This window comes from Leuciscus leuciscus, assembly GCF_965113295.1.
Source record: "Leuciscus leuciscus genome assembly, chromosome: 1".
In the NCBI taxonomy this organism is placed as follows: Eukaryota; Metazoa; Chordata; class Actinopteri; order Cypriniformes; family Leuciscidae; genus Leuciscus; species Leuciscus leuciscus.
Window position 1 is genome coordinate 62,129,936 of NC_138725.1, and position 24,648 is coordinate 62,154,583.

The window sequence follows — 24,648 nt, forward strand, 5'->3', positions numbered from 1 at the left end:
TTTCACATGTAGCACTAACTCAAGACACAGAAACATGTTTTATGGTTTCTTGGTTCGTGACGTCACCCGCCTCTGACGTCCCGTCACACCATTGGACTGATTTATTAACACGTGCTTCATGAGTTTTTTGCCTTAAAGGGCGACTTAAAGCAAATTGGCTTACAATAAAACTTGGCTACCTATACAGTACAAAGGTGGATTTTTTTTTTTAAATCAGTGTTACTTGACTGGAGAAAACAGAGAAAAAAAGGCTGTTGTCTTCCCTTATGCCAAATAGCTATAGGAGAACTTCAACACCCATAATGCACTGGGCATGTTTTAGTCATAATTTTAGTCTTTTAGTCATAATGGTGTCGACTTGTATTGTTCCCGGGTGCAAGAATTCAAAGAGGAAACGTTTAGTGGGAGTGAGTTCGGTTTCCAGTGAAGGATCCAGCGCATTTCGTAGGCAGTGGCTAAAGGCCGCAATGAATCGTAAAAATAGAGAGATCGCTGAGACAAAAACCTCTGTGTTTGTAGTCAACATTTCAAACTGGATGACCATGAACACTGTCATTATGTCAGTTCCACCTGAAGCAAAACGTGTTGCATACAGGTAAGAAAGCTGTTGTCATAGTATTTTTACCACAATGATGTTTAAAGAGTAGATGAAGTACGATACAATTTTCAGAGATAAACCTACCCTTACAATAACTTTTCTGTTAACTCAGTCTCAGACTGTCTGTGGGTGGGGATACAAAAAGTGCAGAAGTATAATCTGTAGTTTTCACGAAAGCCCTGAAGCTGTCAAAACATTTGCTGACAAAATAAATAAATAGAAATTTCTCAGTCCAGGTAACACGGAGAACGAGTAGATATTGTTCATTTACATATACTACCGACATTGTAACAAAGCAAAGCGAAGTTGAAAATCGGTTACAATAAAATAAAAGTTAAAGTTTAAGTACAAATTTTGTCACATCAGGTTTTACTAAAAGGCACATTTTAGATCATTGTAGACATGTTTCTCTTTTGCTCACACACCTGTGTAGTGGCCTCCATGCATGCCTCCATGATGGTTACACACAGCGTACAGGTCGTATAGGAAGTCGAGTGAGTGTCGGCTGGCTTCAGACCTGTGATGGGCCTGTTGTTTCCAGCCATACGGTGGACGGACACAGTTGCTCCTCTTGACCACATGGCGGCCCATAGCAAGGCCCATGAGGGGGAAGTGGACCAGTGTAGAGAGCTTGTTACGCCGCTCTCCCACCTGTCGGAAGCGTTTGAGGTGAAGGATGAGGATGTCTGGGAGGGTCCACAAGCTCATCTGCACTGTGCCCTGCTGCAGCTGCTTACAGTGAGGGCACTTCCATGCATCGTCAGGGGCCAGCTAAGTAAACATGGATGAAAAATGATTTACAGTACATCTCAAGGAAAGATTATTTGAGTGCTTTTTTGGACTAAATTAATGGTCCTGACAGATTGAAACTATTTCAGAACTTACTAAAACTTATTTTATTAAATTAATTTCATATGTTTATTTATTTTTTAATAAAATATATAAATGTTAATGTGATCCAATTCTCATTTGCATTTACACTACCATTGTAAGTTTGGTGTCGGTAAGATATTTTATGATATAAGACATTTTATGATATTTAAAAAATAATAATTCTCTTCTGCTCACCAAGGCTGCATTTATTTGCAAAAAAAACAGTAATATTGTGAAATATTATTACAATTTAAAATGTTTTATTTTTAATATATTTAAAAATGTTATTGCTGTGATGCAAAGCTGAATTTTCAGCATCATTACTCCAGTCTTCAGTGTCACAACCCAAGAAATCAGATGATGATTTGATGCTCAAGAAGATTTTTACTAGGGGTGTGATGGTACACTTACAGTATCTCACGAAACGAGACGATAAACGATACTGGGTTCACGAGAATGTGTTAAATATTTTAACAGTTTTTAAGAAATCTTCTATTCGTCTTTTATTTGACAAAGTCTAGTGCTGTCACTTTTTGTAATCGAGTACAGCATTGTACAGCATGTTAAAATCCTTGTTTAAAGGGGACCTATTATGCAAAATTCACCTTTACATGGAGTTTGAACATAAATGTGTCGGCAGTGTGTGTACACAACCACCCATAAAGGTAAAAATCCACCCACTCCTCTTTTTTGAAAACCAATAAATCATAAGCACTGTCTCAGAACAAGCCGTTTGCCCTCTAGCAATGTGACGTCACAAATGCTTATAAGCCCTGCCCATGACCGCAGACAGACTCAGCCATATTAGCATAGACCCCGCCCCGAGTGAGCTGTACACAGTATTCCATGTTTATCTCCAAGCCAGAGCATTTAACAGCAGCATTCAAGTAAGAAATGTATTCTTATTAAAGCTACTCAATCAAGAGCAGTGAGCAATTTTCTGTTTACCTTTTGTTGTTTGATTCATATTAATAGCATACTGTATATTACGATGCTTTCACTTTAATACACAGATCTAATATACACAAGCACATTTTTTTTACTTGCTGTTTACGTTCACAGACATTACCAACTGTGTTTATGTGAACTTTGTGTGTTTTTGACATAATCTTGTGTGTATTTGACAGTTTAAGCGCAGCCATCTTTCTGTGTGCATGCTTCAGGTGTGTGCACTCAGAAAGCCATATCTCAGAAGTTTAGACTGATATGGCTTTAAAATGCATGCAGATAATAAACTTTCATTTATGATGAAGAACTGCAATGTCACTTGAGCGTGACCACGATAGCGATAATCAAAACCAAACAGATGTTTTAGTTTTTGGCAGAGTATTGGAGGCACGAGGCTTTCCAATTCTGGAAAGCAGAGCGGGGAGCAGCAGCTCATTTGCATTTAAAGATACATGCACGAAAACAGCATGTCTTTCCTTCCAATCAAAAATATGGTATAAAAAATCGTCTGTAGGGTATTTTGAGCTGAAAATTTACAGTCATATTCGGGTGACAACTGAGACTTATATTACCTCTTGTAAAATGGGGTCGCCTTTAATATTGGCCAAACAACATTTAATTCAAATAATCACTTAAAGGGGTGGTAAAACACGATTTCACTTTTCTAACTTTAGTTAGTGTGTAATGTTACTGTTTGAGCATAAACAACATCTGCAAAGTTACAACTTTCAAAATTTAAAGCAAAGGGAGATATTTGCTTTTAAAGAAATCAATTTCTAAGAACTACAAACAACGGCCAGTAGGGACTACACGACATTCCTGCGGGCTTGCTGACATCACTAAGCCCAATATTTACATAAACCCCTCCTCCGATGAAGGATTCGCACAACGGCTAGTCCTGAAAGATGGAGCAGTTCCAACTTTAAAAACAGAAACTGTTTACAGGCCACAACCTGTAAGTATGATTTATTTTTCGTCGTTGTGTTTTCCTGTAATAGTTCGTATTGTTAATTGTACGTTGTAGCAAGTAAGTAAATGAAGGACAACGCTGTTTGGCTCCACAAACCAGTTTGTTAAATGCTAACGTTAATTCATACTTATCCGACAAACATATCACCAGCGCAGCGAACTTGGAATGTTCGTGGTTGTTGTCGTTTATGTGATCAGTGTAAATTATTCTTTGATTACAGGCATGCTAAACATGGTTTTGTGTTTGATTTGGCTACTGTTGTAAAGCCAATGTTTAGTGTTCGTATTGGATTAATAGTTAAGGCGACAGATATTTAGCTACAATCGTTCTAAATATACAAAAGTAACAGTGTCATAAAACGATCTGCAGTCTTAAAAAACATACCTTTCTGAAACGTCCTTTAACAGCCGTTCTTGAACAGGTTCTGCTCGATCCTCTCCACTAACATTCTCTGGGTCTGATTCGGGCTCAAACTGGTATGGCAATATTGACGCTGTTGTTTACTGAAGCACAAACTACCGGTAAAGATAAGGGGGCGTGACGTTTCCGAACAACGTGCACTTGGCGGTTAGCGAATCACAACACACTGGGCCAGCTAACCAATCTGAGCCCATTGCGTATTTTGGGGGGGGGGGCTTCATAGAACGCGGAAATCATCCGAACGTTTTTACAAGGAGGGACCATAGACAGTATAAGAAATGGACAGAGTCATCTCATTGGAACTCAATTGAGGCAAGTGAAGCCCATTTTCAGCGATTTCTTAGGACTTCCGTTCCTGACGCGCAGACTCAAACTGAGCTTGACGACGTAGATGTGACGTGAGCAACCCGTCTGTCTTCTAGTAGCTGTGCCGAGAGAAATCTGAATCATTCCCTTCCGAAACTTGCAGAGACGGAGATCGTGAGTAGGAGGTGTCCATGAGCTAGGAGCAGGAGAAACTTTTGCTAGGTATTCTGATTAATTATTTTGTCATTTTGCCTCCACGTCTCCCCGATTGCCCGCGAGCTTCTCCTCCTGTCCATACGGTAATCTCTCTACTGTGCAACAGAGAGTCGCGTGGTTATGACGCAATCGTTAGCCTACTTTTACAAAAACTGTTTTTGCGGGGCCATAACGTAAGCTACAAGGTAATGGAGCATTTTATACATTGTCGTGTTTCTTTAGAAATAAATAATGGACAAATGGAGTCTTCAAACGCCTCAGATGTAAAGTTATTCGCTGTCAAAGTGACGCCAAAATGAATGGGAGTCAATGGGATGCTAACAGCAGGTGAAGTTCTGCTACAAGATGGTGGCACGCGGCCGGCTTCAACTTCCGGTCGACTTCCTTCCCGCTTGGGAGGGACAGAGCAGTGTAGAATAATGGTTAAATATGTGAAAAATAATGCAATTTTTTAAAAACGAAGCATGAACACATGTTACAGTGCACCCCACAAACACAATCAAGCCTTCGAAAAAAGGCGTTTTACCACCCCTTTAATCTTTAATATTTGGCCACTTTTTGATGATAGAAATGCTACAGCTTCTATAAAGCTGAGACGTGCTCCACACATGTAAATGATAACAGTGCAACATTTTGCAATGAAACAAAGCGTGTCAGACTTTATATGGGTTCCCAAACGCACATTATTGGAAACCCGAACAAACTGCCACAAAATCAACTCCGTCATGCTGGTATTGCGAGACAATCATGTTTTTCACCTCGACGAGAAATAACATCGCGTTTTAATATCGCGAGATCTCGTGGCATAAGATCTCGTCACACCCCTATTTCTTGTGCTGCTTAGTATTTTTTTTTAAATAGCAATAAAAATAGCAATAAAAACCTTACTGACCCCAAACTTTTAAACAGTAATGTACATATATTCAAACTTGCATTTTTAAGGTCAATGACAAATGAGTGCAAATTAAATTTGACCACTTTTATGGTGCATGACAGCCAGTGGTCACTATGTTTTTACGATATGGAAAAGAGCAAGACAGTGCCTCCTTTTGTGTTCCACAGAAGAAAGTTATGCTGGTTCAGTCCTCTAGAACCACATGCATGTAATTATTACGTGTTGATTATATTCTATTGTACTATAAAAAGCACAATACTTTTGCCATTGTTAATCTTTTCCTGTTTTTCTCCTCTTTCAAAAAGAAAGAAACACCTGCTGCACAAGAGCAAATGTTACTGTTATAGTTGCTCAGAATCAAAGAATAACATCCCAATCATGTGTTTCAGAAAATGTCCAGGTCTCAGCTGTTATGCATGTTTATCTGAAATAATGAAGGTTACTTGAAGAGAGGGAGAACGGCGCTTGTATTTCCAGAATAAAAATAAAAAACAATAATACAAATCATCCAATCATAATTTTACAAAAGGCTAAAAATTATCTGTCTGGCCAAGCGGCATTTTGACATTTTGTGTAACAGCAATTCGCTTCACTTTTTTAATTGGTGGAGAAAAAAAAATATACCAACTAACTGGCTAAATTTTGTCTTAAATTTAAACTTGGTTGTGATTTTCCATTGCATTCTGCTGCTAATATTCAGTATAATGTGTATTTTTGTGTTGTTTACTTGTTCTTCTTTGGTGTACAGCTCAAAGCACTCATCCAGGGTGCAGCTGTGCTGCTGAACGTGGTGTTGTTGTTGAGCACGGACGCTTTCCGAGTCCTTCACCACCTCCTCCTGGATATTACCAAACAGACTGCAAACAAACATAGTGCAGAATCAATTCTATGTATTTTTGCACGTACTCAGAAGGTAATAAAAGATTACATTACCAGTCTTTGATTCTGTGCTCCCACTCAACAATGAGCTTCACATGTGGAGGTCCACCTGAGCCGCACAGCTTTAGAGCTCTGAGGAGATAAAAAACAAGCCAAAGGGATTGCAAAGGAAATCAACAGACATAAACATTTTTTAAAAAAATTGTTATAAAAGGACTCTGTATCATGAGTTCATTCTCAGTAAAGTACAATCTTACTCTATTTTTGCTTTCTTTTTGATTTCTGGTTTCCAAATAAAAGTTACAACGCCACTGCATATAGGCATAACCATGTTTGAATAATATTTGATCTTATATACTAACCACGCAGCATCAGATCATGATGAAAATGCGAGCTAGATAAATAGTGATCTGCTTTAATAATACTGTTTCAGTGCGTTTAATGTCTTGTGAAAGTTGTCTAGATCTAGATATATCTTGTACAGCACTTTGGTCAACCAAGGTTGTTTTAATGTGCTTTATAAATAAAGTAAACTTGAAACTTGATAATAACAAGAAGCATTGAGAATAACATTAAAAAAGATGGAGAAATATAAAACTATTGATTGCTGATTGAAAAGCAAAAGGGTATACACAAAGTGTCTAGAGTGCGTTTACATGCCTGTTCTTAACTGATGGTCATGTAAATGCTTTAACCCGTTTTCCTTTATTGTAGTAAGGTCATAAACAGCTTAAGTATAAACCAACTGAAACAGCAACATTTTTGCCTCTTACCCCATTTTCGCACAGCATGTGAACACATTAACTTGCATTCTGTTGGCTTATTGAAATGCAGATGTGTGATATGGAAAGCGTTCTTAATGTGGATTTAAGCACATCCAGAAAGAGAAAGGGTTTTGTGGTAGGGCAGGAGGAAATATATTTCAAACTCTGTCTCTTTCTCGACCCAAGAAATTATGTGTGATTTCACACTTGGCTAGATTGCTTGGTCCAAACCAGACCTACTGCTTCTCTCTCCTCCTTCCCCTACTGGTCTCTGTTCACATTGTATAATTTGTGTCCGAGCTGGGATGCGCTTGCGTCATCAAGCTGCAGCCACGTACCCATGTCGCTAGTTAACGACTATGAAAGAGAAAGTGCCAAAATGAATAGGCCCTGTCCCAAATTGCCCCCGAAACACTCATGGTCTTCCGTGAGTGTTTAGGATGCAGGCTCAGCAAAAGTGTGCATCAAAGGGGCAATCCACACATAGCGGCGCTTGAGTCTATCTGCCGCAAATGTAATGCTAATGTTCTAAAGAACCCCAGAGTCTGTTTCTGCTGAAGGTGTGAAGAAGAAGAAGAAAAGTGAGTGAGAACACACAAACACTCATACATACACAATAGTGGTTCACTAGTTAGTACGATTGCATTCATATCAGCAGCGAACCATCCCAGAGTTTACATCAACCGAACCCTTTTTATGCCGACTCGGGTTCAGTTTGCAGGTTTGCACACAAGTTTGGAAAACAGTGTTTGCATCATCCATACAATCCGAACTCTGACATCAATCAAACTTGTGTGGGTGCGCACTAAAGTACTAGTGTGAAAGCACACTTAAAAGGTATTCTTATCTCGTGCAGAAGCGGTACAGTCAAAATGCTGCTTATTTATTTAACATCACATCTCACATGACAATCCCGTAGAATAAAAAATTGTGGCTGTCACCCCTGTTTTAAAGAAACCAAGCCTGACATGGCTAATTATAGATCAATTTCACATCTCGCATGTCTCTCAGAGCTGCTCGAGAAAGTAGTCGCTGCTCAACTTCACAACTATTTGTCATCACACAACCTTTATGAATACTTCCAATCAGGTTTTCTCCACAGAACTGAGACAGCACTCCTCAAGATTGTAAATTATCTTCTTATGGCCATCGACTGAGGCTCCATCTGCACTTTAATTCTCCTTGACATCTCCTCTGCATTTGACACCATTTCTCACAGTATTCTCACTTCACGACTCTCTGCTCTTGGTATTTCTGGAACTGTCGTGGTTCATTTCCTACTTGTCTGACCGTCTGCATTACATTTCTAACCGTCAGGCTAAAGGCTTGGCCACACTAAAGGATTTTTAAAAAATCTTATAAGATTTTCAAAATGTGAGAGACCACAAAAATGTTGATAAGAAATAATTGGGTTAACCATTTTGCTCCGTGTGGAGTGCCGCAAAGTGGCCTGGAAAGCACACCACACTAACAGATTCCATTCACAAACAACCAGAGTCCCGTCTGTGAACAAGGGAAATCTCGTAAAATCTCTTCTTCTTCTTCTTCTAGGGTTTATTGGCGGTTGGCAAACAACATATTGGTGCATTACCGCCACCAACTTGTATGGACTGTGGACCAGAATGTCTACTATATACATTGTAAAAATAAAAAAACGATATCCTCTCACTTAAATTAGTTTCTCTAAGATATTGAAACAATAAATTATAACACATATCTTTTGACTCTATTCACAAAAGGTCTATTAAATCTCTCGCAAAATATCTCGCATCAAATGTGACTTTAGAGTAAACTAACATGGCAGATGACCGGCAAGAAGAAATGGCACTTTTAGTGTATGGAATGCTTTTTACAGAAAATTTGCGGGGGAATAAAAAGAAAATTGGTAGTGTGAACATGGACTTTACATGTTACAGCGCAAGCTGGAGGCGAGTCTTCCGTCAGCTCGCTGTCCTGATTGGGTATCGTTTAATTTCACGAGATAATCTCCAGAGCGTGCGCGTGTTTGTCCTCAGGGTTCCCCCCCCCACACATCTGATGTTCTTCCAAGCAGATTCAGTCAATCTTAACACACCTCACAACACAGGGAAATCTGATAAGATGATCTGTTGAACCATCAAGATAATCAGGACTTTACCTAGAATTGTCGGAAGGGAAGAATTTAGTCCAAAATTGCCCTGAATATCTTTTAGTGTGTGGCAGCCTTAAGTCCACTACTGCCCCGTCTCACATGGTGTTCCACAGGGTTTTGTTCTTGGGCCTTTACTCTTCATCATCTACATACTTCCCTTAGGTCACATTATCCGTCATCATGGCTTTAACTTTCATTGCTATGCAGATGACACCCAGCTCTACATTCGTTCCTAATGCACTGCTCCTTTCCCCACCAAATCCATTTCGGCTTGTATTGATGAAATAAATGCATGGATGACCAGTCATTTTCTCAAACTAAACACTGATAAACAAATATAGTTCTGGTTAGTCCACCTCAATTTACTGTCTAAATTTACACCTCAATTTACAATTTAAGTCTCTGTGTTGACAATATTAATATTGCTGGGTTTTCTAGTTTGACCTTCCACCACTGTTAAAAACCTGGGTATACTTTTTGATTCTTCCCTCTCTTTCTCTACTTATATCTTATCACTTACCAAATCTGCCTTTTTCCACTTCCAGAATATTGCTTGTTTATGTCCCTTCTTAAATATCAACGATGCTGAGACCCAAGTTCATGCTTTAATTTCTTCCCGCCAAGACTACAGTAATTCTCCCACTACAACACTAAATAAGCTCCAATATATTCAGAACTCCGCAGCCAGGGTCCTCACGTATACCAAATACTCCCACATTACTCCTGTTCTACGCAGATTACATTGGCTACCCATTTGTTTCCGTATGCAATACAAGGTACTTCTCATCACAATTAAAGCCCTTCAAGGTCTCGCCTAAAAGGAAGGACAGTGAGAATGAGCAAAATTAGACTGTTAGACTGTATATTGTATATTGAATTTCTCTGCAGTTCACCTCATTTAATGAGTTCAATTTTAAAATAAATTGAAAAAATATGAGAGGCCTCTATTTTTCCATAGAACATAAGCAGAGTCTAAGGTTGAAGGCACAAATAAATGATCATTGCAAATAGTACCATAAAGAGAAGCAGAAGCAAGTTTAAAATGTTGTCTGAATTGCCTCCAAATCCTAAGAGAAGTATACAACTGGATTTGTAGTGTATTTTGAGGAGCGACTGGAAAAAGGAGCACACACTAAGGCAGGAAACAAAGACGAAGAGCAGGACAGTGCTTCTAACCTACATGGGGAGAATTATACCAGCTGTGAATTTTGCTAATATTTGCTGCCCAGTAATAAATATCATCTTTGCTATGAAAGCAATGCATAGGGATGTAGTGTAACGACGCCCAGTTCCAGGAATGAACTAATATTTTGTTGGTAGTACCAGTTTGCAACAATTATTAGTTAACACTAAGTTATCAACACTTCGGAAAAAATAATAAAAAATGCATCGCTTTCTGCCAGGACTTTTACGGGCTTTTCCCAAATCACGCAATTGACCTCGACGTCCGGGTTAGCGGTAGCATAAGCCATCAGGCAAGTGTTATTTAAATAAACTCCTCATGTACTTACAAACTTTCCAATGCCTCGTTTTATGAGTACAGAACCTATTTGTACTACTGTAGAAGTTTGGTACCATTCCAGGCATTATTAGTGGGGTAATTTACGAGATACAACCTTGGATCCATTAGCGCCTGCACTAAGCCATTCGGCTGGTATCTCTAAATAAGCTCTAACTTTAATAATGTTCGACCAAGGGAAAAAAGGCGTCATTATAAGAGTTCAAAGCCCACCTTAAAACATATAATTTGACCTTATGTTTCTCTGATCCCTAGTCTAGTGATCTGGTTCGGGTGTTATGTATGTTATGTTTCTCATAACATAACCATGTGTTATGTATGTTATGTTTCTCATATTTCTCTACATTCAGTGTACATTCATGCTTGTCTTTATGCCTGCTGTCATGTTTATTGGACTTCTGTTGTAAAGTGACCTTTGTAGAAAAGCGCTATACAAAATAAACGTATTATTATTATAGAATATGAACAAGAGAATCATCAACTGCCGTGGCTCGTCACTCTGTAAGGGCAGGTGGGGCAGAGCCCTACTAAAATATTAACATAGGTCCAAAACATAGACCTCTATATAAACTGAGTCAATAATAAGCTGTAAGTGTGTCTACAGCGTCCCACAATTTTTCAAAAGTAAATATATGGAACTGCAGTGTGATCTAATTAGGAACCATTGGGGCAGATTTCAGACTAACCCGCTTTTTTTCATGCTTACGTTACGGAAACATTGATCCAGATCAAAACGATATGAATTCGCTTCAGCAATGTATATCATGTATATCAGGTCAGTAACTAGTTGGCATGTCTGTTCTTCCTATGTGGAGCATCGTATCAAATTAATAAAAGTATAAATCCTTTAGTTTAAACATGCTCAAGTGATCTTTATATCGTTCTGTTACGTTTGTTTTATGTTTGTTCTGAGAATAGTCATGACATTATTTTCCTCCCTGGAATTCCTCCATAATCTTGTAATATAAAAAAAAACACAAAAAAAAAAACAGAGGCAATAAGTACTACATTAAGGCAATTCTAAGATAGCATTATATATTTGTCACGTGTACTAAAGTCTGACCATCAATATTAGAGCGCCACCCTCTGGTTGAATAACGCAACCTCTGCAAAAAGTGTGTATGCATGTGTTTATCATTTAGAATATAAATCTTACAAAATGGGTATCATAAACAAGAGCCAAGACCCAGAAACTGCCCTACCTAAATTTGCGGTCAGGAACCATTACTGATCATCAAGAGAATTTCAGCAGGAATATGTGTAAGATGACGTTAAGATGATTATGAGATTAGTGTCATCTTTAAAAACATAGCTGACAGTATTTTATGGTTTTGAGGGCTGATGTCATAATTGAACCCAGTGTGATTTAACAAACTCCCTAAGGTCTGTATATACATGTTATGAGTGTGAAAAAATATTAGCAGCAGCTCAGAGGTTTTCTTTGATGTTTAAGATATATATATATATTTTTTATAAACTCAATATGACTATATCTGTAAATACTGTACAGTACTATGCATAATGAAATGGTGCTAACAGTGAATAATAAATAAAGCTGAACTGAATGTTTGTTTAATTTAATATATGTATTAAGCGTGATAAAAAATGTAATGCTTATGTCAGAACCTGGAAAACTGTTACAAAACGTCCTCTGAACTGAATTGCTGTTATTGGCAACTCAGAAAGATGAAATTCGCTTACATTCTGTTCTGATCCATGTATTGAGCACACACACACACACACACACACACACACACGCAATATTACCTGTCCACTGCAGGGTGATAAAGCGGCCGTCCGTCTTGAGGATTTAAGTAGCTATAAGATGCAGATCCTCCAACAACACGAATCTTGAACAGCACCCTGAAATTCTAATGAAAAAGATTTGGAGACAATATCGATTTCTGCCATTGTCATGAAGGTGCAACTACACTAACGCTTCAATATGAGCAATGTGATATTGTAAAATATGCAGTTATAAACTTCAAGCCAGAGAAGTGACCGCAGATGGCTATATATATATATATATATAAATATAAATATAAATATAAATATAAATATAAATATATATATTATATTATATTATATTATATATATATATATATATATATATATATATACACACACACTCACCTAAAGGAATATTAGGAACACCATACTAATACTGTGTTTGACCCCCTTTCGCCTTCAGAACTGCCTTAATTCTACGTGGCATTGATTCAACAAGGTGCTGAAAGCATTCTTTAGAAATGTTGGCCCATATTGATAGGATAGCATCTTGCAGTTGATGGAGATTTGTGGGATGCACATCCAGGGCACGAAGCTCCCGTTCCACCACATCCCAAAGATGCTCTATTGGGTTGAGATCTGGTGACTGTGGGGGCCATTTTAGTACAGTGAACTCATTGTCATGTTCAAGAAACCAATTTGAAATGATTCGAGCTTTGTGACATGGTGCATTATCCTGCTGGAAGTAGCCATCAGAGGAAGGGTACATGGTGGTCATAAAGGGATGGACATGGTCAGAAACAATGCTCAGGAAGGCTGTGGCATTTAAACGATGCCCAATTGGCACTAAGGGGCCTAAAGTGTGCCAAGAAAACATCCCCCACACCATTACACCACCACCACCAGCCTGCACAGTGGTAACAAGGCATGATGGATCCATGTTCTCATTCTGTTTACGCCAAATTCTGACTCTACCATCTGAATGTCTCAACAGAAATCGAGACTCATCAGACCAGGCAACAATTTTCCAGTCTTCAACTGTCCAATTTTGGTGAGCTCGTGCAAATTGTAGCCTCTTTTTCCTATTTGTAGTGGAGATGAGTGGTACCCGGTGCAGTCTTCTGCTGTTGTAGCCCATCCGCCTCAAGGTTGTGCGTGTTGTGGCTTCACAAATGCTTTGCTGCATACCTCGGTTGTAACGAGTGGTTATTTCAGTCAAAGTTGCTCTTCTATCAGCTTGAATCAGTCGGCCCATTCTCCTCTGACCTCTAGCATCAACAAGGCATTTTCGCCCACAGGACTGCCGCATACTGGATGTTTTTCCCTTTTCACACCATTCTTTGTAAACCCTAGAAATGGTTGTGCGTGAAAATCCCAGTAACTGAGCAGATTGTGAAATACTCAGACCGGCCCGTCTGGCACCAACAACCATGCCACGCTCAAAATCGCTTAAATCACCTTTCTTTCCCATTCTGACATTCAGTTTGGAGTTCAGGAGATTGTCTTGACCAGGACCACACCCCTAAATGCATTGAAGCAACTGCCATGTGATTGGTTGATTAGATAATTGCATTAATGAGAAATTGAACAGGTGTTCCTAATAATCCTTTAGGTGAGTGTATACGTACAGTATATATAGCCATTACTCCAGTCTTCAGATTCACATGATTCTTCAGAAATCATTCTAATATGCTGATTTGCTGCTCAAGAAGCATTTCTTATTATATCAATGTTGAAAACAGTTGTGCTGCTTAAAGGGTTAGTTCACCCAAAAATTACAATTATCCCATAATTTACTCACCCTCAAGCCATCCTAGGTGTATATGACTTTCTTCTTTCAGCCAAACACAGTCGGAGTTATATTAAAAAATGTCCTGGCTCTTCCAAGCTTTATAATGGGAGTGAATGGTGCCTGAATGGTAAGGCTCCAAAGAGCTCATCCATCCATCATAAAAGTAATCCACACGACTCCAGAGATTAATAAAGGCCTTCTGAAGTGTTTTGTAAGAAAAATATCCATATTTAGAACTTTATAAACTGTAATCACTATCTTCTGGTAACAACCGTCCACACATTAACAAGATAGTCGAGTTCTGGCATATGATGGCATATTCCCTCCCATTATAAAGTTTGGAAGAGCCAGGATATTTTGGAATATAACTCAGATTGTGTTTGTCTAAAAGAAGATAGTCATTGGATAGTAATTGGGATAATTTTCATTTTTGAGTGAACTAACCTTTTAATATTTTTGTGAAAACCATGATACATTCTTTTCTATTTAAAATAGAATATAAAGTCCAGAAGAACAGCATTTCAGGTCAGCTATTGTCATCCTTTGTGAATAAAATAATTAATTTCTTTCTTCCCCCTAAAATCTTACTAACCCCAAATTTTGCACAGCAGTGTGTGTATAAATCTGTTCGCAGATCCCCTGTAGTACTTTCACTGAACCCCAGGGGTCCGTAGACACCTATTTTAAGGCCCTGGATGTGGACTGACACTGTTTTATTCTGGCTGGTGTGTCTGAAAGCACCCAGCAGGGGGCACCAAACAACTGCTGAAGAGCAACAAGGATGATCACAAGAAAGTGACAGGAAGATGTTTTAGAGGAAGTGATGGAATCTTGTGAGAGACTTTACTCCGTCATCATTCTCTGAAACCTAAAGATCCTGAATTGTGATTGTCTTTTTTGGGATTGGCTGTTTAAAGTTTGCACATATTTTGTATTTTCTTGCATCCATAATTGATCTAGAGTCAAACTCTTATACTCCATTAGTTAAATGAGTATACTGAATGAAAACCTCGATGAAGTATGGTAGTCATAAAGTTCTTCTCACATGTGCCTGTGATCCGTTGATCATTAGATAGTAGAGTTTACTGAGGATGCTCTGCTGTAGCTGGTCCCACGACACTGATCTGTCCTCTCTCATCAGAAATGGAGGGCCAAATCTGCAGATAAACAGACATGAGATTAATGTGTTTATACTGTTAGTGAGTTTAAACTCAAATAGATGCAAATACTTTGTAAAAGTTAGCTTAGTAACACATTCATCATCTCTAAAAAGTATGAATGTTTCTGTTTTAGCTAATTCACTCATTTCATTTTTGCTTGTTTAAGATACACTGGTAAAATACATGCGTATGGTGCAGGGAGAACGGGGCTAGTTGTCACACTTTTTTGAATCTTAAGGTTTTGCATAGGTTCATCTTTGACAGTCAATTTCTATACACATACAGTAGATCTTACATTTTTTGCAACAAAAAGCTATTGAACATTTCCATTACCGCCTACGAAAAAATATAATTCATTGATCACGGTGACTTAAAATTAAAATTAATTTATGGTTTTATAGTATAATAATCCTGTAATGAGATAACTTCATCCAAAGCTAATCAAGCTAAAGTTCAGCTAAATGTTTCATTGACATCCCACATTAAAATTTTTAAATTACGTTAAATTATGCAACGTTAGCATCATGAAGTACCCAGATACATGTTATTGAACTGTAACAGTTAATTATATAGAACAATGTAACATGGGTCTTGTACAATCTCTCTATCCACCAAGGGGTCCATATTTAAAATATTAAATATGTACTACTGCAAATGTCTTATAAATCTCACTTGATTTCAGGTAGTGACTATGTAAACATTGTCACATTTTCAGGAGCATGTTTGTCAGATAAATTACAGTTTAATTTTAAACACTATGTTTCAGTGTCCTTGAAATCCACCCCACCCTTTTTAGTTTAGTTTTTTGCAGCAGGAGGCTAGTGATTAAATTTCCAGCCAGATTCCTGCCACAGGACCCAAGGAGACAAAACAAACACAAGTGAGCTGAGGGAAAGCGAGTTTTCAGAATGCGATAAACACGTAATTGTGTTGGGTTTCGCCTCAGCCAAAAACAACTGCGGAGTTTTCCCTGACAGGAGGCAGAGAGAGAGAGAGAGAGAGAACTGAGATCTGAACAAACATGCTTTGATGCTCGTAACGTCACAGTTCGCCCCGGGCAACAACATGGTGAGATTTTCACCAAATTACAAAGCAATAAAGGGTCTGTCTATCCGTCAAGCAAACTACTTATCCATCCATTGCTTGATGCTGCAGACACTAAATAAATATCATAAAACAGCATTTTATCTCAATAATGTGGTGATGACAATTTTGGGGAGGTCAAGGTCACCCTTGAGAGCATCTTGACATATTGCAATGGTCTTTTTTAAATCTATTTGCTATTATCGCATTAATGGTATCTACTATTAAATTACTGAATTACCTATTGGCAAGATTTTAATAGCCTAAATCAATGACTCAATAGCTATTTTGCTCTTGTTGAACATTATTTATTTGGCCTATGTGAAGTCAGCTGGAAAGGAAAGAGGGGAGAAAGTTATTACATATTAAACAAAGATAACAAAGAAATAATCATGCACAATCAGGAAATGTATTTGGGTCAATTTAGTAGGGTACATTTTTTATTTCACTTTGACTTCAAAGCAAAAACTTGCTGAAATCACTATTATAAGCCTACAACCTGCAACTAGCCACACACTAAATCAGTGTGGACACAAATGAGAAACTCGTTGCTGACTTTTCAAACTTTTCCACTATGTTTGATGTTGCACACTCTGAACATCAAAAGAACTCCTGAAATATTCCTGCTTCTGTGATGAACAGCAAAGTCCTTTTGGGTAGAAAACTCAATAGGGAACCAACTATTCTTTCTATAATCCATATGTTTTTAATGCAAACTCTACAGTGCCTTCTGTCTTTGCAAGTGCCAATATGTCAATGTCATTAATTAGAAATAGTTTATCTTAATAATCTTAATGCTTCACATTGTTTTTTAATATTATTTTAATTTATTTTAGTAATTTTAGTACTAAACTTTTTTTTTTTTTTTTTTGCCAAGGCAACATTTCTAATTTCTATTGTTTTCTTTAGGTTGTCTAGATTTTTATTTTATTTTTCCATCTAATATTTATATTTCATATTATTTCAGCTTTATTGCTATTGTAAGCTGGAGAAACTGGAAGAACTGGTTGAGGAACGACCACCCCTCTGAGAGGACAAAGGAAATTAACATTTTAACTCACTCTTGTGAAGTTAGCATCACCATGTGAGAAACAAAGTCTCACCTCAGAATACATCTCTTCCCCTCTTCCCCCTCTCCCCGTCTCTCATGCTGAGATGACCAAAATTCACCCAAGAATCTATAATGTGAATAATTATCATAGAGTATTACACATGTGTGGTATCGTTTGAAATGTCTCAGTGCGACTGGTACAAAGGTCTCATTCCCAAATAAGTAAAACAAAAGGTAATAAGGTTTTTAAGAGTTTAGAGATAACTGGCACACAAAGGAAGGTGGTCTATAGGCAAATAGTCTCCTACTCCCAAAAGGTGTCAACTCTGAATGTAAATTCCCATTGTTAGCAGATGTTTCCATGTGAAAGAAGTTACTGTCTATTTAATGAAATGCAACTAGAGGATCAGCGCGATTCTGTACCTCAGATCAGCCCGTGAAAGCTGAGAGCCTCCGGGACTCTCAGCATCATGTATTTCCTAATGTCGGGTTCACATCTCTCCTCTTTATTCCAGAGCATTTGATGTTTTGTATTGATTATTTTTGAATCATGTAATTGGCATGATACATTTACCTGACATAATGAATTGTAAACATTTGATTTTATTCTAACGGACTCATTATTTGCAGTAAAGAGATAAAAGGAATAGTCAAACATTCGCTCACATTTAATGATACACAGATATCATTAAAACTTTTTCATTTATGGAGTCAGATGAAATAACAAGAAAATACATATGAGAAAATGTATTTCATTTAATCAAAAATACTTTGCCACGTGGAAAAGACAGTAACACGCATTGACCTTCCCCGCTGGTCGGATGCCTACATTGGGCCGATTGAGCGCGGGCTTACACTATTAATGAAAACAATGGATAATACAGTATAGTTTTAGTTATGGTTAACAACAAAAACACTGTTCACAATGTGAAATAATGGGTTAAATGGGAAACCTCAGCAGATACCCCTTATGGCATCTGCCTGTTGTGGACGTTTCTACATTTAAACATTCCCGGTTAATGAACATTTGTAGGCGAAATATAGCCCTTTCTAGACTCTAACTTTACAACGATAGGAATTATCACTTGTATCAGAATCTGGAGGGGAAAAAAAATCAATCAAAATATCACTGCTGGACATCTACTCATCAGTAAGAGACAACTATCTGTTCTAATCTATCTCTCTATCACTTCCATTAAAGTGTGAGAGAAACTCACATCACAAAAGGCCATGGAACAAAATTTGATTTCTGGAGGCATTCACACCTAAGAGAGTACTGATCTCTGAGCGACTGTCACTGTCAAAAGTGTGTCTGAAGGGTCTCTCTGATGTGACACATGTCAAAAAATCTTTGAGAAGCTTTTAGAGCAAAAGAGAAAGGGTGAGGTAAAAGTTGTCACAATTGATATTTATCCAAGCCAGCTTTTATGTGGCATAAAAGTGGCCCTATTTTACACTTGTAGCATGTTTTCGTCCTCTGAAGTACACTTAATGTGCTAGTTCAGACCCTTTCCACCCTGTGTGACCCTTGGAATTAAACATATCTTTAAGATACATTTTTGTAAATTACCTTTGATATGATTGGCTAACCTCTATATACCAGCATAGTGTTAATATAGTCAACAAAATTACTGGAGAAAATGTTTGTTAATGAATTTTTATCAGCATAAAAAATGTGCATCATGAAAAATAATGAGTTTATTATAGTTGTAAACTATTTAGCTATAACTTAATATGCAGTACTAATCAAAAGTTTGAGGTCAGTTAGTTTTTTTGGGGGGGGGGTGAATACTTATTCAGTATTCAGCGAGGACGCATTAAATTGATCAAAAGTGACATTAAAGGATTTGACATTGTTACAAAAGATTTCTATTTGAATAAATCCTGTTATTTGTAACAGCCTATTCAAAGAATATTGAATAAACATCAACGTTTACACAAAAATATTTAACAGATTTCAGTTTTAATTAACTGTTTTCAACATTGAAAATAATAATAAATGTTTTTTTTGAGCAGCAAATTAGTATATCAGAATGATTTCTGAAGGATCATGTGACACAAGTAATAATGCTGAAGAAAAAAAAAACAGGAATAAATTACATTTGAAAATATATTAAAATAAAAAACTAATTGTGAATTGTAATACTATTTTATAAGAGTGAGCATAAGAGACTTCTTTCAAAAACATTTAAAACTTTTGAATGGTATAGCTTGTTAAGAATATAAAACATACTGTTGATGAAAATATGACAAGAAAAAAATTAATTACACCACAAGATACAGAACTGTCAGTAACCCATGTTTCTGAGGAAGAAAATTATAGAAATCATGTGACAGTTTTAAATAATCTGGTCATAGTTAACAATGCTGCAACCGTGCAACTTAAAATGTTATTTCCATTGACTATAATTAGATGGCATTTTAGTCAGAGTAAATTGACAAGAATTGAAAGGATTTTTTCTTCAAAAGACAAAAAATATGTCTAAAAAAATGTGTAAGCTTTAACAAGTTCACACCGGGTGGGCCGAACTGATGAATATTGAACGTTATAACTGTAAAGACTTTTATATGTGGTTCAAACCTACAACCGATTGGTTACAAGTCCAGATCTGCAACCTTAAAAAAATATTTTGTGGGTTACCTCACTGCCTGCTGTCCTGCTCCGGCTGCATTACACACCAACAGCAAGATCTTCACCATCCCATCGGCCTGGTTCAGGAACTCCGAGGACAGCGCTCCGGACGCAGCCAGTCTGTGACCCGCCAGCCCAGACGAGGTGTACAGAGAGGACGGAAGACTGTGGTGGAACCCTGCGATGAGAGGGGGAGCCAAGGAGAGGTAGAGGTCACCTCCTAACACTGATCTGCGGGCAGATTTACTGTCTGTGGCTCCATCTAGCCGAATAATGTCAAACTTTATTGTGCAACAAAACAAGGTGACACACACAGATAGAGAGAGGAGGAGAGTGACAGATGGAGACATGCAAATAGAGCACAGCAGACAGCAGACTGAACACAGTGGGGTGTATGACTTGACCCACACACATACACACTAAATATACATCAAGCTTTCAGACGTTTTCTTCCTAATAAAGTACGACCGGGCAGCAGCCATTAAGAAACATGAAATTAAGTACCCAGAACAAACTAATAAAAAAGACAGAGACTAGTATATTAGATATTTTCCAGAAGTCACCCAGTTAAATTGATCAAGGACAAAACAGACACATAGTTTAAAGGTGACATCATTAAAAGTGGAAGTGTGTTATTTCTGCGCCTTGAACATCACCAAACAGAACTGGAACTTTAAAATGGTTTTTAAGACGCCCCTCATTGGACAAACAGATAGTTCCACCTCAAACTCATGCTATTGGTAAAGTCAATATTGTTGTGTCAGGCTGGTCTGGATGTGCAAAAAGAGTCATGGTACTTTTCAGGAGAATTTTGTTTTTGAAAGAAATGAACAGATTTGTGCAGCAAGGATGCATTAACTTGATCAAAAGTGACCGTAAAGGCAATTATAATTGTACAGAATATTTTTATTTCAAATAAATGTTGTTCCTTTGAACTTTATATTCATTTAACTTTATTTATCAAAAATTATATCACGATTTCCACAAAAATATGAAGCAGCTTTGTTTGTTTTCAACTTTATTATTTTTGTCAGCTGTTTTCAACATTGATAATAATCAGAAATATTTTCTACTAAAATACTTTCTGATCAAGACCCTTTCAACAATTCACTTTGATGTGCATTTATGCTGGCCTATGACTCAGCTTTGCGATTTATGGGAAATCAACTTGACAATGTCGATCAGCAAGACCATTACACTTTATGAACACATTACACTTTACAACAGGAAGGTCACATGTGCCATCATGGACAGATGGAGGCCTGGCTGGCTTTTTAATCAAGAAGGGATGTTTCTATGGCTAAACATCAGGATGACTGTATTACCCAGCATTCTGTATCAAGGTCTTTTCCTATCAGGTTTTCAAAATGAAGAATGGGAAGGACTTGGAATGACCTGGAATGACCTGTGCTGACTTTAAGTGGGTGCAATTGCTCTTCTTTCTTCTCATTCCACAAACCTTACTGAGTGCGTTTGAGTTTATCACTCAAGGGTAACACTGTGAGATTGTTAATTAAACACCTCTGCTCTCCACAGATCACACAGCAAACCACCTGAACCCAACAGATGAATTACCTAAAGAGAACCTAACGAGACAGAACCTGGTTTCACAAATGCATTTATATTTGATATGCCCTGTTGAAGTTTTGATTTATATAAGGAGTGTGTTTTCAGAGCTGTAGTGCTGCCTGTATTGTAGACTTCAGGGTTGTTGTGCTTCATTTAGAATTAAAGGGTTACTTCGACCGCTGGAAAAATGCGTTTTCAAATAAAACTTGGCTGCCAATATAGTAGAAAGGCATATAAAAAATTAAAATAAAGTTTTTTTTATTTTTTTATATCGGTGCTACACCTCACTACAGAAAGCAGAAAAAATGTCTGTTGTCTTCCCTTTTGCCAAATAGGTGGGAAAACTTCAACACCCATAATGCACTGGACATGTTGCTGTCCAAGACCACTCCCACCAGTCTGCTATAGATACGCTTACCAGAGTCAAATACTGCCTTGCTTTAGTAGGAAATACTTCTTAGCAAACTTTTAGTCATAATGGAGTCGACTTGTATTGTTCCCAGGAGCAAGAATTCAAAGAGTAAATGTTTAGCAGGAGTGACTTACTTTTGGACTCTAGTGAAGGAACCAGCGCATTGTAGGTAGTGATGGGAGAAACTAAGCTTTTCAAAGCTTCAAATCAATTGAACCAATTGCTTTGCAAAATGATTCACTGTTTCGAGCGTTCGAAACGCCACATGCTGGTGTGACCCCTTGCTGGTCAGAACAGTGTAACTGCAACAAAAACTCAGGCCAAACATGCATAAAAACAGCTTTTACAAACCCATTGGAAATGCTTTATTTAAATGAACATTTATCAAATGCAATTAACTAATAATCTAATCTAATTAACTCTGTATAATATGTTTAGTATGTGTTCTTTTATACATTTTCAGGACTTGTTTTGTTAGTTCAATGGATGGCTCAGCCAATAAGAGACTATGAACTACTATTATTACTTTTAATTATACATCTCATTAAACATCTACAAATGTATTAAACTGACCAGAGATTAGGTAAAGATCACGGGCACTTGGTTTCTTAGTGAATCCGCATGATTCGTCGGCCCCCCAGCGGTGAACCATTGACATTTTGAAACATTTCAAAACAGTTATGATGTAACAAAGCCTTGTTTATTGAAGTCACGTGACTTTGGCAGTTTTATATTTGCTCCGAACCACTGATTCGAAACAGAAGACTCGTAAAGGTTTCTAAGCTTCAGATTTTATTTAATTTATTTATTAATTTCCCAATACTGGACCAAAAACAAAATCACAGCGGAACTTATACAGCAATTTAATCCCATTTTAAATCTAAATATCAATATACACGTATAATTTCAGTCAGAAAACAACTCTTATATTTAGAGTTGTTTTCTTTTATATATATATATATATATATATATATATATATATATATATAAAATCAATCCTCAAAAGCATCCTAAAAGGTAATATTTACCTGAGATTCGTGCAGATCCTCCCCTGATGTAAAGGGGCGGGGCTTGGAAGGCATAGATGATGTCACTCTCTGCGATGCTGGTCAAGTCATCGTCATCAAAGAACGAGCGCTTGAAACCTGTTGTGTAGATCTCTGTCAATATTACCTAGTACAACAGAGAATTAAAAATTTTAAACTGAATAAAATTACTCAATTGTTGCAGGATATTATCATTAGATAAAGATACAACTAAATATTCAGAATTGAAGCACATTGTTTAATTTTATTATTTAAATAAATCATATTTATTAATACCCAATAAGTTGTTAACATTAAAATAATAACAAATTTAATGAGTAAAACAATAAAATAATCATCTTATAAAGCATAGCTGTAACAAAATCACAAACAAGTACCATTGTATTCTTAGTACTGGTATTGGAGTACCATGCAAATACCATATTACTGTATGTATATAATCATCAGTTTCAGTATCATGGTATATAGTATTACCATTTGACAATCACTGTAGCAGTGGGGGAGGGAAGGTGGTTTGGTCAGGTGATATATTGTTTGCAGGCATGAGGTCTGTCTGCGTGATGCTGTGTGTGCACCTGTCACCTGATCAGGAGAGATCTTGCCCTCATCCGCCACCATCCTGCGCAGGCATGCCAAAGAGCCGAAGAGAGGCACAGCGAGACCCACTCTCAGATACCGCTGCCCTTTACTGCTGAACACCAAAGTCACACACACTGGTCTGCAGAGAGACAAGAAAACACATCCTCTATGATCAAAAAGCAGCTTTCAAATTTTACTGATACCAATGAAGGGCATGTCAAATCTCAAACAACCTCTTTCGAAGGCTACAAAAGCTAGCAGGTGGGTGTGGCTTCAGTAGGCTGGTGTGGCTAAAGAATACATCTGATTGGCCACTCGGTTACGCACTGCTGGTAAATGTTAACTACACAGATATCCTGGCAATCAAAAGTAGCTGTGTATACCTTTTAAAGGTTTGGGGTCTGTACGATTTTTTAAGGTGTTTGTAATAAGAAATAATACTGTTTTCTAACTGTTTTCTATTGTAATATGTTTTAAAATGTATATTATTCAGCATCATTACTCCAGTCTTCAGTGTCACTTTACAACAGTGTCACTTCAGAAATCACTCTAATATGATGATTTGATGCTTATAATTCTGATAATAATCAATGTTGAAAATGGTTAATATTTTTTATGGAAACCATGACATATTTTTTCAGGATTCTTTGATTGAAGTTCAAACGAACAGCATTTATTTGAAATATAAATATAAATATCTTTACTGTCACTTTTGATCTTTTTTTAATTATTAGTGACCCCAAACTTTTGAACTGTATAGCTCCAGCTGAAGTAACATCATCTACTACACTATTATTTATACTGTGATCTGGTTTTCATCTACTCTTCACAGTGTGAAACTTTAGTGAGAGAGCTACACAACCCTAACCCTGCTGAGATTTGACCTACAGCCTGAAAACGCCCTCAACAGACATAAACTACTGTGAATAAGTGTGCCGTTAGATGTTGAATGAATTGCCGGAAGCAGTAAGGCAATCGGCCATGTAGAAAGTGCCACACCTCAAAGAGTTACCCAACTTTTTTAACTGCAAAAATGTTTACATTTTTAAAAATTTCAATCGCAAGCCTGGTTTATAT

At 37.3% G+C, this 24,648-nt stretch overlaps 1 protein-coding gene across 1 annotated transcript in view; it reads right to left on the bottom strand.

Annotated features, from left to right (window-relative positions):
• Positions 1 to 24,648, bottom strand: part of usp43b (ubiquitin specific peptidase 43b) — an 84,257-nt gene that overhangs the window by 17,898 nt on the left and 41,711 nt on the right. Inside the window, exons 5-12 of the mRNA XM_082162056.1 lie at positions 23,575 to 23,710; positions 22,975 to 23,119; positions 19,975 to 20,143; positions 15,085 to 15,196; positions 12,287 to 12,390; positions 6,160 to 6,237; positions 5,954 to 6,083; positions 1,024 to 1,369 (exon numbers count right to left, since the gene is read on the bottom strand). Of these exons, the coding sequence (XP_082018182.1) occupies positions 1,024 to 1,369; positions 5,954 to 6,083; positions 6,160 to 6,237; positions 12,287 to 12,390; positions 15,085 to 15,196; positions 19,975 to 20,143; positions 22,975 to 23,119; positions 23,575 to 23,710 (1,220 nt within the window). The remainder of the gene's footprint in view (positions 1 to 1,023; positions 1,370 to 5,953; positions 6,084 to 6,159; positions 6,238 to 12,286; positions 12,391 to 15,084; positions 15,197 to 19,974; positions 20,144 to 22,974; positions 23,120 to 23,574; positions 23,711 to 24,648) is intronic.